Source organism: Oikopleura dioica, chromosome 1 (genome assembly GCF_907165135.1).
Source record: "Oikopleura dioica chromosome 1, OKI2018_I68_1.0, whole genome shotgun sequence".
NCBI classification, from domain to species: domain Eukaryota; kingdom Metazoa; phylum Chordata; class Appendicularia; order Copelata; family Oikopleuridae; genus Oikopleura; species Oikopleura dioica.
Window position 1 is genome coordinate 3,053,637 of NC_137291.1, and position 16,474 is coordinate 3,070,110.

The following is a 16,474-nucleotide window of genomic DNA, read 5'->3' on the forward strand; positions in this document are numbered from 1 at the left end:
AAGTCAAAATGCTTTTGATAAGCGTTGTTGAAACTCATCACTTTTTATCAGTGCTCAACCAAAATCGAGGTTCTCCAAAATAATTTAAATTGCTGAGCTGAGCTTGCTTCTTTTTTTACAACTTCTCCCAAGTGGGCGGGTTAACAACATCGTTTTCTTGTGATATTTTTTATCTTTGGTACTCAAAACATGCGTCTTTTCGTTCTCTTTTTCTCTGCGATTACAGGTGTCACACTGAGAGATCCGATTCCAACTCAGGAATCGCCATCAACTGATCGGACTCCTGGTTCTACTTGGAATCCTTCCTTTGCTTGCGAGACACTTGAGTGGTCAAGTTTCTGCCCAGAAGACAGCTCTCTTTCTCCTGAGATCGTTGAGCCTGCTGAAAATGAAGAATAAATGAATTAAAGGTCTTTTTTTATTTTTCCATAAATTTCGTCAGAATCGCAAGAAACAGACGAATAGCTTCAAGATGCGTCAGATTATTTGGGTTTTTATCAATGTCTACGCTTTTGAAGAGATTGTCGAAAAATATTCGGTTGTCTTCGGATGATTTCGTCGATAGCCAAGCCTTAATTCATTAAAACTTTCAAAGAGCATTTAAAACAAACGTGTGCGTAATCAAGGAGATTTTCAGTTTCTTCTTCATTCAAAGAAAATTCTTCTGCTCCTCCGAAACCGTGATGAATAACTTTGAAACTTGAACAAATTATAAAGGAAGATGAAGTTCTTTTTCTGTTTACTTGATATAACCAAGCGCGAAAATATAGCCCTTCCACTCGGTGAAATCAAGTTTTCCGTCAAAGTCTTGGTCAATGCTTTCCCAGCTGTTGAAGATGAAGTTTTTCGAGACGGATGACTCATCATTTTGCAAATCGAAGGGGAAGCATTCTAGCATCGTTTCTCGTGTTACATATTCGCCATCAGAGCAAAGTTCAAAAGAAGGCTTGAAATCTTGGCTTGGGATTTGATTCTTCATCAAATTTCGGTAATGGCTATAAAATTTAAAATATAATTAAAATTAAGAATACCTGCCTTAGACTATTCTCAATCTGCAAATAAGTCTTCTCTCTCACATCTCTAAAAATATCTAGCGGAGTTGCTAAAGCAATTCCAACCAAACAGATATTCGCCTTCATCCTTTTTTTCTATTCTCGGAAAATACTTGGCTTCACTCGAGCCGCTCGAACTTTAAATAAACAAAAACACACTTGAGGAAGATTTATTTCATCTTTTTCGGAAAATATAGTTCATTCAATCCGCTATCGATTGATTTTCTTCACCTTTGTCATTTTTAAACTTGTACAGAAGATAAATCGCCGGCGCTGTTACTAGAATCAGAAAGCCAGTGTAGGAGAAAATTATCCCTTTGAGAGCGTCGGTTTCAACAAAATCTGGCATTTGTGAATTCAAATTGTGAGTGTTTTCAGGTTGAATCGGGGGTCTTCGAGGAATTTTTTTGTTCCAAAACGGGCTTGGTCGGCTTTGACGGGGAGTCGTTTTGAAAACAGGCTTGTTGATTGATTTACTGTTGACTTTGATGCCTTTCTGATCAGTAACAGCTTGGTATCCGAGCTTGAGCCTCGCTCCCGCCGCGGGGGAGTCGACAATGAAATGAATCTCGAATGAAACATCGCTTGAAACGAACGCGGGAATGTCGATAGAGCCACAATATTGAGGACTTTCATTTTTCTTCGTCTGTCCGACCGGAATGTCGATGATCTTTAACATGTTGTTTCCTCGGCAAGGAATGTCCATTATCTCCGGGACGAGCTTGATGTATTGGCCGTAGTTGGTGTTGATCGTCCATTTGCAGGAGATGGTGTTTTTGTAGAGCGAAGGAAAATCTGAAAAAAATCATAAAATTCCGTAGCAAAGAAAAAAGACCTGGTGTCACAAGCCATTTGACTCTGCCAAGATCGCCCTGATCACTTCCCCTGAAACAGTCGGTAAATAAACTTGGCGCTCCTTCTCTTTCTCTTATTTCAGCAACTGTCAACTTCAGCAAAAGCAACAAAATACCAATCATTTTTTGAAAAGTGAAGCGGTGAAAGCAAAGTCTCAAATGGTCATTCGATACGCGATTAGCGCGGTTTCAGGATTAAAATATTCTTCGCGGTTGCAAAAATAGCATTTTTCGCCTTTTACAGACAATTTATTTTTAGCAACAATTCAAGTCATGTTTTTAAATTATCTTTATTTCGACTCATTTTCATTTTGCGAATCTTCTTCATCGTCTTTTACAGAAATAACTTCAGCTTTTTGCATTTTCTCCGATTTCAACTTTACCACTTCTTCTTTTGCTTCTTCCAGCTCTTTTCGCAGAGAATCAATCGTTCTTTCATGCTTGTCGATCTTTTCCATCATCCAAATATAAACTTTATCGCGGGTTTCACTTTCTGCGTCTAGGTCGATCACTTTTGCTTTTTTGGCGACATGGAAGACTCCATTCGTCAAATCTGAAATGAGAAAAATGAGAAGACATTCTGGATAAGCCGCTCAGGTCGGCAACCTGTGTAGAAAACCTGAGTCAGGGTCTGAAAAATCATAAATGAAAAGCCGCGAAGTTTAATTTGCGAAGCCGCTTCGCGGCTTCGATATTAAAAAGCCGCTACGCAGCTCTTCATTTATGATTTTTCAGACCCTGACTCAGGTTTTTTACACAGGCTGACGAGCTCGTTATTGAAATTACCTGTTACATTGTGGACTGAAATCTTCGGCAGTTCTGTCGGAAAAATACGTTTTCCATTCAATCCTGTTTTCTGGGAAATATTCTGACTCGGGCGAGGCGCAATTGCTGGAAGAAGAGTGGGCAAGGAATCGACGATACTTTGAGCCGTGAGGTTTTGCGAGGCGAGGGTGGTGATAAGAGCAGCGGGTGATTGAGTTTGATAGATAAGGGAACTTTTGGCGGTTTCTGCTGTTTGCGGTTTGATCGCGTTCATTTCGCTGATACTTTTGAACTAGAGGGAGTAAATGACTTTTTACTTACGAAACGGAAAGTACCTGTGAATCGATTCTAGCTTCAGAGAGCGGGAAAATCTGCTCCTTTTCGGTTTTGGACGCGAGTCGGTAGATTTCAAACTTGTGATGTAGATTTTGAAGAACTGGGTGTTTCTTTGGCGCTGAGGCGAAAATTTGCTCGCAGATTAAAGGCACACTGGAGTTGTCGTATCTTCCTTTCAGCTGAAATTTTCGATGAAAAGTAAAATTCTAGAGCTTTTCTTACCTTAACGGGGTCGTTGATCAAATTGCTAATTGATTGAACTCGAGTGAAAATATTCGCTAAGGCACTTTTCGGTTTGTAATAGCTCGTTGAAAACCAAATCCCTTTTTTGATGCATTCCGGGTCTTTAGAGGTCTGAAGCAGGAGGGCCATTATTGAGAGGTTTTCTTTGTTTGTCTGGAGGTGAGGATCGAGCTTTGACATGTAAAACTTGAGCACTCCGACTGGGCAGGGAAAGGCCGCGTTCTCGCTCGCCTGGGGGATGATCCAACCATTGCTAAAGGCGATTTTAAGGGGGGGGAGAAGGAGAGAATGGGTAACCTGTTGTTTGAGGCGTAAATTTTCTGGAGCCGCTTTGAGGGGAGAAAATACTCGCCATGTTTATCTTCGTGATGAATGAAATCGCCGAACTTGAGATTCTCGATTTCGGAGACTGTATAAATCTTCAAGTAATTTATCACCACGAAATGGACCAGACAAGAGAGCACTTCAGGCAGCTCGGTGTGGTATTTCACGAAGAATTTCACTAAAAACACTTTTTAGAAAATTCAAAATTCCTTCCGTTTGTACCTAGTTCTATTGCATCTTCCTTGATAGAAATATTGCTTTTTGGAAGCAATTTTACTTCTTCCTCTGATTTCTTTTTTTCCTCGGACTGTTTCTTGAATAAATATCTTCTTCGTTCCGCCATCGCTTGGTACACCAAAGGAGCCGTGTGTTTCGTCAACTGAACTCCTTTCAGACTCAGTTGTCTTCTCAGCCCAGACCATCTTCAAAAATTTATTTTTTTGGCAAAAAAATTGAGATAAGATTGGAAAAGCGGCTCGAAATTTACAAAAATTCGAATTATTTTTGAATTTTTTTCCTAAAATCTGATTGGCCCGCTGATTGAATCCGCCCATCTGATTGGTCTTAAGCCTAACGAAAAATTTTGATGGGACTTTAGTAAGTATTTTGATTTTAACGATATTTTAATTATTATTTGAATTGAAATCTTGATATTTAAAAGTCTCACCTGCATTCTAGCGTCGTGACTTTGACTTCTGACTCGCCATGAACTCCCCCCATTTTGTATTTTCTGAAGAAATCGGCAACCAGCTGGTCGAGTTGGTGAATCTCCAATCCTTCAATAACCTGGTCAAGCACATAAAACTCGCCATGATCGCGTTCCAGCGGAATTGTCGGGAGACCAAGAGTCTCAAACGGATCGGTGGCGAGATATTCGCCGAACTGCTTCACCACGGTCCTGAAAAGATGAAAGGTCAGAAAACGGGGGAGGGGCGCGGAGCCAATATTCCAATGTCGCAATTTTCTGTATGCATAATTTTCGTATGCTCTTGCACAACGAATATTTGCCATTCCGGGCGATGGAAAAATAAACTAAAAACGACAATAAGAAATGACTAGACGATTATTTATGAAAAAATTCTTGAAAAAAAAAATAAGTCTGTGGTAATCTTGTAATTTCTAGAAACTTTTGTTTCTAGAATTTTTCTAGAAAAAAAAATTTTTTTTGCGAAATTCTTACCTGTCAGAAGAAAGGGTCGATTTCTTGAACTCCTTGCTCTCGCCAGTCTGCAAGTTCGAGTAAGAAGAAGGCGTCCCAATCGTCAATCCCTCCGGATAGTTCAGCAAAGTCGCGTTCGAGGAAAGAGTTGTCAAACTTGTCCCAGAAATACGCTCCAGCGAATTCGTTCCGGGAAAATTGAAACTACCGGTAGAAACTTCGCTTTTGACGATTTCTTCTGGCTCGTCGCTGCCTTCGTCTTCTTTCACGTCGATGACGTAAACAGAACTAGAAAATAATATTAAGAAAATTGAAAAATGAAAATTTGAAAATTTTCTGATATTACGTAATTTGAAATAATTAATTTCCCAATACCCAAAACCCCCCAAAAACAGCTGTTTCACTCGTTAAACACTCACTCGTCGTCATTGTCCGAACTCTGCTGCATATTCTCTCGCTTTCGGCCGCGTTCGGGCCCTTTGTGATACGAACTAATATGAGACAAAACAAGACAGGAGGCTATACAATATCGAATGAGCTAATAAAAGATTTCCGAGCCAATAAGACGCGCAGAGTCAAAATCTCCAGGACTACTACACGCCTGGGCATATTACACACGAACCAAGCGCGACCACCCAGCGCCCGTATAAAAAAATGATCTGGTCAGAATTGGGAATTAAAAAGGGTTGAAAAAATTCAATCCTTAAAAAATTTTTCTTACATAATTTAAATTAAAATAAAGCCAAAGGGTCAAAATCAATTTTATTTACTATTTTTATTTAAATTATTATTTTAAAAATTAAATTTATTGTTATTTCTCAGATTTTTAATGAGAATCTTGATTAAAAAATATTATTTTTTTTTAATTTTTAGAAATTAATTTTGACTTTTGGGCGGATTTTATATTTAAATTTTATTTTTACATTTTTTTGTAATAAGAAACTTACTCTTCTGATATTTCCGAATCTGATCCCATGGCTTCGTCTCTGTTGAGATTTAGCCATGTTTAGGTAGATTCGGGGAGATACCAAAAGAAGCGATCTCCTCGACAGGACGGTCCATCGCTGGCATAATATTTTACAGAGCACGGCCACTCTCAACTTGGCGCCCACGCAGAATCAACACTGTGTGATTCTTCCTCTCTGTCTTCAATCAGATAAGTCAGCTGATCATCGACAAGGGACAGGATTAAATAAGCCTTCAAACTGTAACTCCAAAGTTCCACTTAGTCAGGGTTAGGGTTAGGGTCCCTAAGTCAGGGTTAGGGTTAGGGGCCCTGAGTCAGGGTTCCTTTCCTTATACAGTCAAAATTTTTATCCATAAATCTTGTGTTCGCCGCATATATTACCATCTTCAGAGAATTGTATTTCCTTTTGTTCTCCTCATACAAATGATGATCGCGCAAAAGAGCGAATAGGTTGACATCGTAAAAAATGTCACAAAAAAAAGAGTATCTCCGAGTGTTGAATTAGACAAGTGCTGATTTAAAAGCGGCAAAATGGGGGGAATGCTGCATTATCTTGCGCAGATTTTATGTGAAGAGAAAAAATGCATGAAATACAAAGGCGGGCCGAGTTTTGTGACGATTTTGACGATTGGGACTATCGTTGGTAAGGATTTTTTTACAATTGATTCTTTTCAAAAAATGCTCGTTTTTTATACTTCAATCTTCAGCTCTTTTCTCCTCCATCGTCATTTTCTTCATCATCCGCGCCCTCATCCGCCTCTTCCAAAAAACGACTCTCATCAAAGACCATTACCTCCATCTCCTCACTTCTCTCCCCCACGACCTGGTGCACCACTTCTTTCAAATTTTTCTTTTCTTCAAAATCTTCATTTTCGTTCCCGACGAAGCCTTTCCCGCCACCTTTCAAAGTTTTCTTCTTGAAAAACCGGGCCTTGGAATATTTTATGCAATCATCTTGTTTTTGGATATTCTGCGAATTTTCGTCGTTTTTAAATGGTGCGAAAAAGTGCAGCGGGATCAGGGGCTCGCTCTTGTCAGAATTGACGCTTTTGTTAATGGAACTTCTTTTCTGATTTGGTAAAAAAGGGTGTTTAAGGGGGTAGAAACAGCTTTCTTGATTTTGGACTGTAGCTACATAAAAGAAAACATAAGATTTATTTATGTTAACGGAATTTCCTCAAAAATGATCCTAGAAAAGGGATTGAACTTCACAAAAATGTGAATGAAATTTGTTTAACTATCAGGGGACTCGAGATATACGTGTTTAAAAATTTGCGAAAATCGAGAATTTCGGAGAGATGAGCTGCTTCTGAGCCCGCTTTCTCAAAAATTTGATGACTAAAACAAATTTCGAGGGATTTGTTCCTAGATCTAAGATGTATCTATCTAAACCTGAAGAGAAAATTTGAAAATGTAAGATTCTCTTGTCTGTAGCGCCGGTCGAAAATCGCCTTTTTCGGAAAAAAGCTGTTTCTACCCCCTTAAGGGACTTTGAACCTTTTTTAGCCGAATTCCACTGATGCTTGTCCAAAGAGCAATAATGGACAAATTTTATTTTCCGAATTTTCTCGTCTTATTTATTTGTTATGATAACTTGTTCCTTCTTTACAGTGTCATTTCCAGGCAAGTTGTTTTCAACGCAAAAAAATATGAAGAAAAAGCATGAAAAACAACAAAAAAGCGCTTACTACGCAGAAATCAAGCTCAAGAACGCTTTAAATTTCTTATCAAAAACATTCATCATTATTTCTCTGCCGATTATATTTATCATTCTTTCAATATTTCGAATGGCTCTGCAATTTAGCAGTGTCGATATTTCCAAATGCTTACAAATTGTTACTTACGGCGAGTTTTCATATTTGACGAGAAAATCTTGCACTGGAATTTTGGAGCATTTCTTTATTTATTTGAGGTAAGGCCGTTATGCGAGTATTTTCATCAGAATTAAGCATTTTGCCATATTTGCTCATTCCGGCGTTGATCATCAAAAACTACTACTTCATCCGAAGCAGCATGAAAAAGAACAAATCATTGCTCGACAATTTTATTCTCGACAAAGTGCATTCCCGAAATCCATCGGAAGAAGAGGAGCACAAAGAAACGCTGGAAGAAGTCGATGAATTCTCACAAGTTCTGAAAGAAGTGAAAGTTGATGATGAAGTGTTTGACAATCGAATTTCTTCTTCCTCTGGACCGTATCATATGGTTGGCTATGTGCAGACGGAAAATGAACCGATGAGTCAAGAAGCTCAAGAAGTTTTTCAAGATCAAAGCTTGAAGACCGGCGCCTCTTCTCTCAAGGTAATTTTGTTGAAGATCCTTGATTATATTTTCTTTTCAGTATCTTGAGTTTCAATCAATGTCTCGAGAAGAGAAAAACATGTGGCTCAAAAACGGAATTGATCCGGAAACAGGTCTGTACTCGGATAATCCAAATTTTGATTCTTATTTTTAGGTGAAACTGCCGCGAACTCGGAAGACGAAGAAGATGTCGAGTTTTATTCCTCCTTTGCGTCTCTTTCTTTGAAGAAATGAGTAATAAAATAAGTAGTTATATAATTGCCCGTTAGAGGGTACTCGATTATGCGTTGCCCGTTAACGGAGTCATGTTTTTAAAGGTCAGTACTTGACCTTTGATCAAGTGATAATTGGGGACCGTAACCCGGCGTGTTTTCTCTCCCGGTGGAACTTGGCTCCCGGTAGACCCTGGTTCCCGGTAGAACCTGGCTCCCGGTAGAACTTGGTTAGCGGTGAAACTAATCTAGGGATAGAACTTGGTTCCCGGTGGCTAGCGGTAAAACTTAAGCGGTGTAACTTATCTACCTGCAATTTTCTGAAAGATCGACACATAAATGAGTTTAAATAATTTATGTATTTGGGAAGCCAATGACAATAACAATTAATAAATATGTAGTTTCATTTTAAACAAGTTCAAATTATTTTCTTTACTGTCGTTGATTCTTCTTCTTGCTGTTCATTTTGAAATCATATTTTTAGTGTGTTCTATGTGTAACATTTTGAGCGTACTTAATTCGAAACCCTTCCAAAAGAGGGTGCCAAGTGCACTTGAGTAAATATTGAAATCGAACCAGATGTAACTATAAATATCTCAGCGTGAGCTCTCAGCAGGAGACCTGACCTTCCAAAAATATCTGCTCTGAACGCCCTCTTTGGGTCAACCTAGGTTTATAACTGGTGGAGAAAAGATGTAAAGTATGATTTGAAAAATGAAACAATAACAAAAACCGAAAAACTGAGACATGATTTTGAAAATGAACCAAGAAGAAATAAGAAAAGAGTAATTTTGAAAATGATACATAATGAGAAATACTATCGCCGGTGAAAATGAGATGTTTATAAAATGAAAACAAGAGCTAGTCTATCTTTCTCATTCCTACGTTCTTCCTCAATGAAAAATATTAATCTATTTTCCTCTTTATAAAATGAATCACTACACAAAAGGTAAAACAGATGCCAAAAAGGGTTATTTCACACATAAACTGTATAAAATGACAAACTGTATAAAAAAGACCGATGTGTGCACTCTCTCAGAAATTCTTCTTTATTTTCTATCTCTTAAATGCTGCAAAACAAGTATTACGTCGTTGAAAAATTTGACACAACACTTGTCCTCTTCTGAATTAAAATAAATCTGAAATATATCAATGAATTTTATTGCGTCAGTTATTTTCAGGAGTCAAACTTATGGTTGGAAACATCATGATATTCGTATTGATTCATTTCACTCGGTAAAAAAGGTATTTTTGGAAAATCTCGAACATTTTGATGTGTATCTACTGTTCTTCGGATTTTATATGCGGAGCCGGTGATTCTCAGATTTTCAGCTTGACCTATCAACTGTTACCATCTTTACCCATGACTTGGTGTTCTCTAAACAATATTCAAAAGCTATCTTGACCTCAGGGGAAAATAACATTAATATAAAGTGAAATCGTAAATTCATATCATCATTCGCTCAAATTGAAAATGAAGTTAACTGTAAATGGAGAAATTCTTCCAAAGATTAAATTTGCTTATCCGTACCGCATTCTTCTCAGTGGAGCAAGTGGAAGTGGAAAAACATATATGGCTGGCAAAATATTGGGAAAGAAAGATTTATTTGAGAAAAACGCAAAGAGAATTATCTACTACTACCCTTGTTTCATAAAAAGTCGTCCCGTTAATTGGGAGGAAGAATTATCGACTCCTGTTTCCTATCGCATTGGAATACCAACTCAGGAGGACATTGATGAAATGCTTCCTGACACAACAATTGTTATTGATGACAGTTATGATGAGGCTGTAGAGAGTAAAGCCATTGACCATCTTTTCCGAGTGACGAGCGGTAAAAATATGCTTAATGTTATTCTCATGACACAAAATAACTTTGCTGCCGGGAAGCATAATCGAGATATTAAGAATCAATGTAACCTATCAGTTCTTTGTCGAAACTATATTGATACTCGAATAAATAAGCGTGTTTGTCAGCAACTTGGTCTGACGAAAGCTTTGGCAGCAGCTGAAGCTGACACTCAATACGAACAATATCCTTACTTTCTCATTGATCAATCACCAAGAGCCTTCGCCTCGAGCTATCGTTTCTATACTGATATATTCAGCGAATTTCCTGTTGTATATTCAGTCGAAGGAATGAAAGGGTTCATTGTAAACGAATCTGATTTTCAGCGATTTTTCGAAATTCAAGAGCGGGGGAGAAAGTTTGAAGCTACCGTGAAAAATGAAGACGAGATCAAAAAAGAGCTCGAAAGAAATCGAACCGAAGAAGACGACAGTTTCACAGATGACAGTTCCAACTCGTCGGAGCAAGAGACTTCAAAGAACTCAATCGAAAAGAACGTATCATGGAAAAAACTTGACTGCAAAGTCAAATCAAGGAAACGAAAACGTAAAGATCAAGCTTCCGAAACGAGTGATTCTTCCTCCTCCTCCTCCTCCTCCTCCGACTCCTCATCAGAGTCGTCCAGCGACTCCTCCTCCTACGTCAAGTCAAAATCAAGATCAAAACGGGAAAAAAGAAGAAGGCGACAAAAGAAGAGATCAAATGAAAGAAATATACGAAAACGTAAAAAGTATTCCGTCGTTCTCAGCGAAAATAGCGGATTTTCTTCGTCAGAATAAGATTCACAGTGTTCATAGACGAATCACAAAGAAAATATTTCCTCGTCGAAGAATCATTGTAGAGTATCCATTCCAAATATTCATGGGTGACCTGATTGAATACCAAAATTTCAATTATCAAAATAAGGGTTATAAATTTATTCTTGTTCTTATCGACTGCTTCTCTAAATTTATTTGGACACGCCCAGTGAAGCGTAAAGATGGTCCAAGCTGCGCGAACGCTTTAAATGACATTTTGCAGGATTTTAGCGAATGGCCCAACTCTTTGATTACAGACCAGGGAAATGAATTTTATAATAAGGAAGTCAATCAAATCCTCGAACGATATGGTATTCATCTTTACAGTATCAAAACCAAAATAAAAGCATCAATGGTGGAGCGAGTTAATCGAACTCTTAAAGAAAGAATCGAAAAAATAATGATGAAAAGAAAACATAAGAAATGGGAGGATATTTTAGAAGACGTCACAGCAAATTATAATGCAACTCCACACTCTGCAATAAAGATGGCGCCAGAGGACGTGAATCAGAGCAACAGAGATTCAGTCTTTGCCACTCTGTATCCTGACATCGACAAGAAAGCAACTCCAAGATTAAAAATTGGAAATATTGTAAGACTTAAACTAGAGAAGAGCCTTTTTGACAAAGGATACGCTCAAAATTGGTCCACAGAGCTTTATCAGATCCTCGACGTTCGGCAACGAGCTGGCATTGTCTGGTATAAAGTTGGAGACCTTGACGGCAAGCGTGTTGATGGAATAAAATATTATTACGAGTTGAACAAGGTCGCAGATGATTTTGAATCTTTACGAACATAATTCAACTACAATCAAACTTCCAAATATCAACCTTGATGTTAACAAGGAATACAAAATTGCCATCTTAAATGCGGGTGCTGTTTTCAATTGGGATAAAACTGATCGGTCTCCTCACTCTTTCCTACACATCACTTATGATGGGATTCGAGCTCAAGAGGGACCTCATCCTTACGTTGTTCTTATGCTTTCGATTTGGCTATTTAAAAATGGTTTCAATTACCCTGCGGCAAAACCTGTTTATTATCCTCTTCGGACAAATCAATTAGCCAGCACTTGCTTCAAATTCAATATCGAAGAAGCAGCAATTAATTTTTTTACGATTTTTATGCAAATTGAGATTACTGAGGCTGATGTCAAGAATTAATAAAGCACTCCAAGACCGGAAAAAGATCTGGTCTCCTACAAAACAAACTGGTGAAGGCGTTAAAAAAAAATCAACTCGACAATGGTCATCAGCAAATTCACCAAAAACAAAAAAGAAAAGAAAATCTCAAAAAATAAGCGTTTCGAAAAAGTCAAAGAAAAAATTGAAGAAGCGAAGACGATGAATCAGTATTTAATATTGAAACGACTTCAGCGTGTTCAAAACTTTATCGGATGTTTTCCATCCGATTCTCTACCGGCTTGTTACTCATTTCCATGCTACTATATTCTCAATATTGACAAATCTTTTCAGAAAGGTTCACACTGGTTTGCCGTTCGAGAAGATCGCAACTCATTTGAAGTATACGATAGTTTGCGCCTTAGAAAATACCCGTCCGAAATAGAATCATTTCTGTCGAAAAAGAAAATGATACGAATTCGAAAAGTACAGTCGAATAAGTCATTCCTGTGTGGGCTCTTTTCCTGCTATTTCATTTTATCCCGTCAAAGTCACTCTTTAAAACAAACTCTTCTTCCTCTCTCAAAATCTGTTTTAGCAAATGATAAAATCCTTTACGATCAACTCGAAAATATTTGGTAGCCTACTCAACTTTAACTGTCTTTGAATCTTCGAATAAATGTTGGTGTTTTTTTAATTTGTTATTTCACAAAGAATAATTTACCCTACGGCAAGACAAGCTCCTTATATCCCTTGCAGTAATTATATCTTCATCATTTGCATCAGATATAATATCGACTAAACACCTTCTGAGTTTTTTTTCAATTTTGAGGAGAATTTTGAAAAGATGGAGGAAACATATGACCAGCGTGTTATCAAAAAACACTTTCCGAAAGATCTTCAATCGTCTGAGCTCATTTCATTCGAGTTTGAAAGTGATCCAAACTTATTTTTATTAAAGAATAAGATTGCAATCCATATGACGATAGCTCTTGACGAAAACTATTTACCCTCGAATGGATTCGCTGCCAAACAATTTGGAGTAATGGAAGTTGAAGTTAATTCGCAGCTTATCGCTAGCTCGAAAAATACGTAAGTAATTCAGAGAAAGGCCTTAGGTCAAGTTTTGTTTAGTTGTGAGTACTTCTTGGCTGACTTCATTACAAAATACGCGAACTTCAACCGCGACTACATCACTACTGGTTTTCAGATGGAAGGATATTATGACCATCAGATCTATAATTATCTCGAAAATGCTGATGATAAAGCATACGTCGCTAAGCTGCGTCGCCCTCAATGCTTGTATGATCCCGCAAGCAAAAAATACATTTACGAGCTCATATTTTTCCCAAGTAATGGATTTTGTTTGGATAACAAGCCGCTCCCGCTAAATACAAGCTTGAAATTGAAATTTAACAGACTAAACGCAGGCTTCTCGACATATTTCTTGTCGCCTGATGGAGAGAAAGTAAATACCGGAGTACATTACAATAAACCTCTCGAAATTAAAGATTGCTATGCTCTGTGCGAGTACGTTTCAAGCCCCTCGATGAGAAACTACTTTACTCGAATTAGATCAAAGCCAATTACATATAAATACGATGAAGTAACTGTTTCTACACGGACTATTCCATCTGGAACAGAGAGTATTACTCTCCACAATATAAAGGGAGGAAATACCCCAGCATATTTTTTCTTTGCGTTGACACCAACAGACGCATTCCAAGGGCAAGGAGATCTCGAAACGACAAGCTTTGGGTTCCATCAGGATTTAACTTCGATAAATCTTACTTTGAATGGTCAATCATGCATGGGATATCCTCAGGTAGGATTTAGTCAAGCGATAAAAATAAACCTGAATACTTTAGCGAATAACAAATGAAATGCCAATTTGGCCATATTACAAATTGATGGAAATTCTGGATCGTCTTGTTAACACAAAATGTCCATCATCGATCGGTTTGGACACTTACAAGACCTGTGCAATCTTTGGTCACGAGTTCATGGGGACTGAAGAGAGTCAGGGATGGCTTAATCTATCCCTCGACTTCAAAAATAGTACGACTAAAAACCAAACGCTTGTCATGTGGAGCGTTCATCGCGTCAAAGTTGGAATTGACGAGCATGGAAACGTAGAAAAAGAAATCCTTTAAAACCATGAAATGGCTGCGGTCAATCTTTTGGCAAGCACCTCAATCTGGCTGTCTCCCAAATTTCATGCGGTATTTTAACCTTTGCGAATCGTCTTTAATCCAGTTATGTGCGAAAAACTTGGCGTATAAATATCGAAAATAAGCTTTGAAAAATCATTCCTCACGATGGTGCAACTAAAAATCAACTCTTTTTCTCTTACCTTTACGAAGAACTCGGCGGCATATCTTACCATAACTGGAATTCCAGCTGACCGTACGACCAGTATGAAGCTAAAGAAGTATCTACGAGCTGACGAAATCGAAGACGCCGTCAAAAAGTGTCTCGATCTTACTCAAACCTGCGAAGTGATGATATTAGGACGCAAAGTGCCAACAGAATTCGAAAAATCCCATAACCTGGAATTCTTTGAGTTCTGTTTCCTAGAGGAAAACTGCTACTAAACCTGTCAACGATCTTCTCCTTCTTTCTGTGCGATTTTTTTCAGTTGGTTTTTTACTTTTCTAGTTTCATATTTCTTGCTTCTTTCTCTATAATCAATAAATGTCGGTGATAAATTCTTTGTTTTTTTTTTATTGTTCACAGCAAAGGATGTCTACTCAAGTTTTGTGAGAAAAATGTTGCATGTTAAAAGTTTCTTTAGCTGATAGCCACTACTTTCATAGTTGCTCTGATTCTGATGTGAGGTAACAAGCATTTCCGGGAGAGCAGTTTCAGAAGGAAAAGTTTCAAGAAAATTTTCTACCGATTCATCGTCTTTAATCAAATTTATTGGCAACGGTAGAGCTGTGCTTCTTTGTGCCCATTTATATCTATATCGTAAAGATATCTCAGTTTGAAAAGGATTCTCTAGGAGAAAGCTGAAATCTACCAAAATTCGATATGGATATTGAAGAAAGTCAAAGATCTCTTCAAAAATTCTCCGCAAAGAAAAATCAGGGTGAAGGAGAAAAATGAGTACAGAATTTTCCACTATTCGTCCTTCTTTCGGAGGGTTTATAATCTGATAGGTTCGTAGCTGACGAAGATTCCCCATCTCTCGAAAAAACTCCAATTCATCTTCTTCGAGATCAACGCTTGCTGACTCTTGCTGACTGATAAGTTCATAAAGCTCTAGTCTTTCAGTTGCGTTAAATGGCATAGTGTGTGTTTGAATAATGTTGGAACGTCGAGATTTATTGTAATTTCTTTACAGATGAATGATTTTATAATATTTTTCCGTCTTTTTCGAGCGGCGAGCAAGTTATTTTGTCATCCGCGACTCGCATTTTGAAAAAAACATCACTCAGGAAACGTTTTGTCACAGTTGTTCGACAAACAAAGTGGTTTGAAGGTTGCTTACGTAGCCCGTTCAAGTTGAAGGTGTTGTTTTCGAGAGTGTGTCCTTTCAAGCATTCGAGCATGAAATCGAATTCGACTTTCACTCTGTGAGGTATCCCTTTGCTAGATCGTTTTTCCAAGCCAGTTTCGGGATCTATACCCATGTATAATTTATTTCCAAGAGCAATCAGCGCACCAGACTCAGTTGACCATTCGGCTATAAAAATTTTTATCTTAATTATAAGAGAATTTCAAACTTTTCATAAGTCCCGGAGTTTTCTTGTTTCGTTCAGTCTCTTCAACAACAAACCATTGATCCATCTCGTTAATGAATTGATCTCGAAGTTCTGGCCTGACGATTGGCAAAAATGTTGAGATTGTCTGGGATCGGTTCGTTTTGTCGGACGGGGCTGTTCTTGTTGTGGCTAAATATTTTTAAGGCATAAACTGATTTGAATGTACTTACAAATCGCCAGTGAGTCAGTATCACAATAGTTCAATTTGAAACTCCCAGGGACAAGGAACTTGTGAAGAACGTCGTAAACAAATTTGAGAAAAAGAAGTTTAGACTGCTGAAGAATCGCAACGGCGAGAACAATTGGCTTATCATCATTGATTTTCAATTTGTCCATAGTAACTTGTGTTATTTCGTAGTCGCCATCTTCTTGTGTTAACGGTTCAGAGTACTTGTAACGTGGCTTTTTGACTGCTCGTTGAAGCTCTTCCTCGGTGAGGAATTGCGTGTCCGGTCTTTTGACGATCTCTCCCATTTTACCGTACCCGCTTAATCAAATATAAGTCGAAATTCTGAGAAAAGAGACTCTTACCAATTCCCCACCGTTTTGAATGCATTCGCGAGTGAATCGTTCTTGTCTTCAAGACTCTTTACTCTTCCATCGGTAATTTTGCGGCAGAAATCCCCAAGACATTGTTCAGCACGATATTGAGTGAATTTGGTGATATTGGTTATCTGGAGACCAAGGCGTAAGTAGAAGGCGACCAGTGGAGTCATAAGAAGAAGTTGC

The 16,474-nt window shown here is 38.1% G+C and overlaps 4 protein-coding genes across 4 annotated transcripts; 1 reads left to right on the plus strand and 3 right to left on the minus strand.

Moving 5' to 3' along the window:
* Positions 1 to 418: 418 nt before the first annotated feature.
* Positions 419 to 1,138, minus strand: LOC145711546 (uncharacterized). The gene is made up of 3 exons (XM_081789237.1): positions 744 to 1,138; positions 612 to 699; positions 419 to 571 (listed from the first exon to the last, which is right to left on the minus strand). Exons 1-3 carry the CDS (start codon positions 977 to 979, stop codon positions 419 to 421), a joined length of 477 nt encoding a protein of 158 aa, XP_081645363.1. The 5' UTR covers positions 980 to 1,138.
* A 116-nt stretch (positions 1,139 to 1,254) lies between these two features.
* LOC145711547 (uncharacterized) lies at positions 1,255 to 2,029 on the minus strand. Its single transcript, XM_081789238.1, has 2 exons — positions 1,888 to 2,029; positions 1,255 to 1,847 (listed from the first exon to the last, which is right to left on the minus strand). Exons 1-2 carry the CDS (start codon positions 2,027 to 2,029, stop codon positions 1,255 to 1,257), a joined length of 735 nt encoding a protein of 244 aa, XP_081645364.1.
* Positions 2,030 to 2,196: 167 nt separating this feature from the next.
* On the minus strand, positions 2,197 to 5,343 carry LOC145711548 (uncharacterized). Its single transcript, XM_081789239.1, has 9 exons — positions 5,153 to 5,343; positions 4,755 to 5,021; positions 4,242 to 4,472; positions 3,797 to 3,996; positions 3,548 to 3,752; positions 3,230 to 3,503; positions 3,007 to 3,186; positions 2,693 to 2,963; positions 2,197 to 2,459 (listed from the first exon to the last, which is right to left on the minus strand). The coding sequence occupies exons 1-9, from the start codon at positions 5,179 to 5,181 to the stop codon at positions 2,197 to 2,199; spliced, it is 1,920 nt and encodes a 639-aa protein (XP_081645365.1). The 5' UTR covers positions 5,182 to 5,343.
* Positions 5,344 to 7,358: 2,015 nt separating this feature from the next.
* Positions 7,359 to 8,235, plus strand: LOC145711549 (uncharacterized). The gene is made up of 4 exons (XM_081789240.1): positions 7,359 to 7,612; positions 7,650 to 8,001; positions 8,042 to 8,114; positions 8,156 to 8,235. The coding sequence occupies exons 1-4, from the start codon at positions 7,488 to 7,490 to the stop codon at positions 8,233 to 8,235; spliced, it is 630 nt and encodes a 209-aa protein (XP_081645366.1). The 5' UTR covers positions 7,359 to 7,487.
* Positions 8,236 to 16,474: the final 8,239 nt, after the last annotated feature.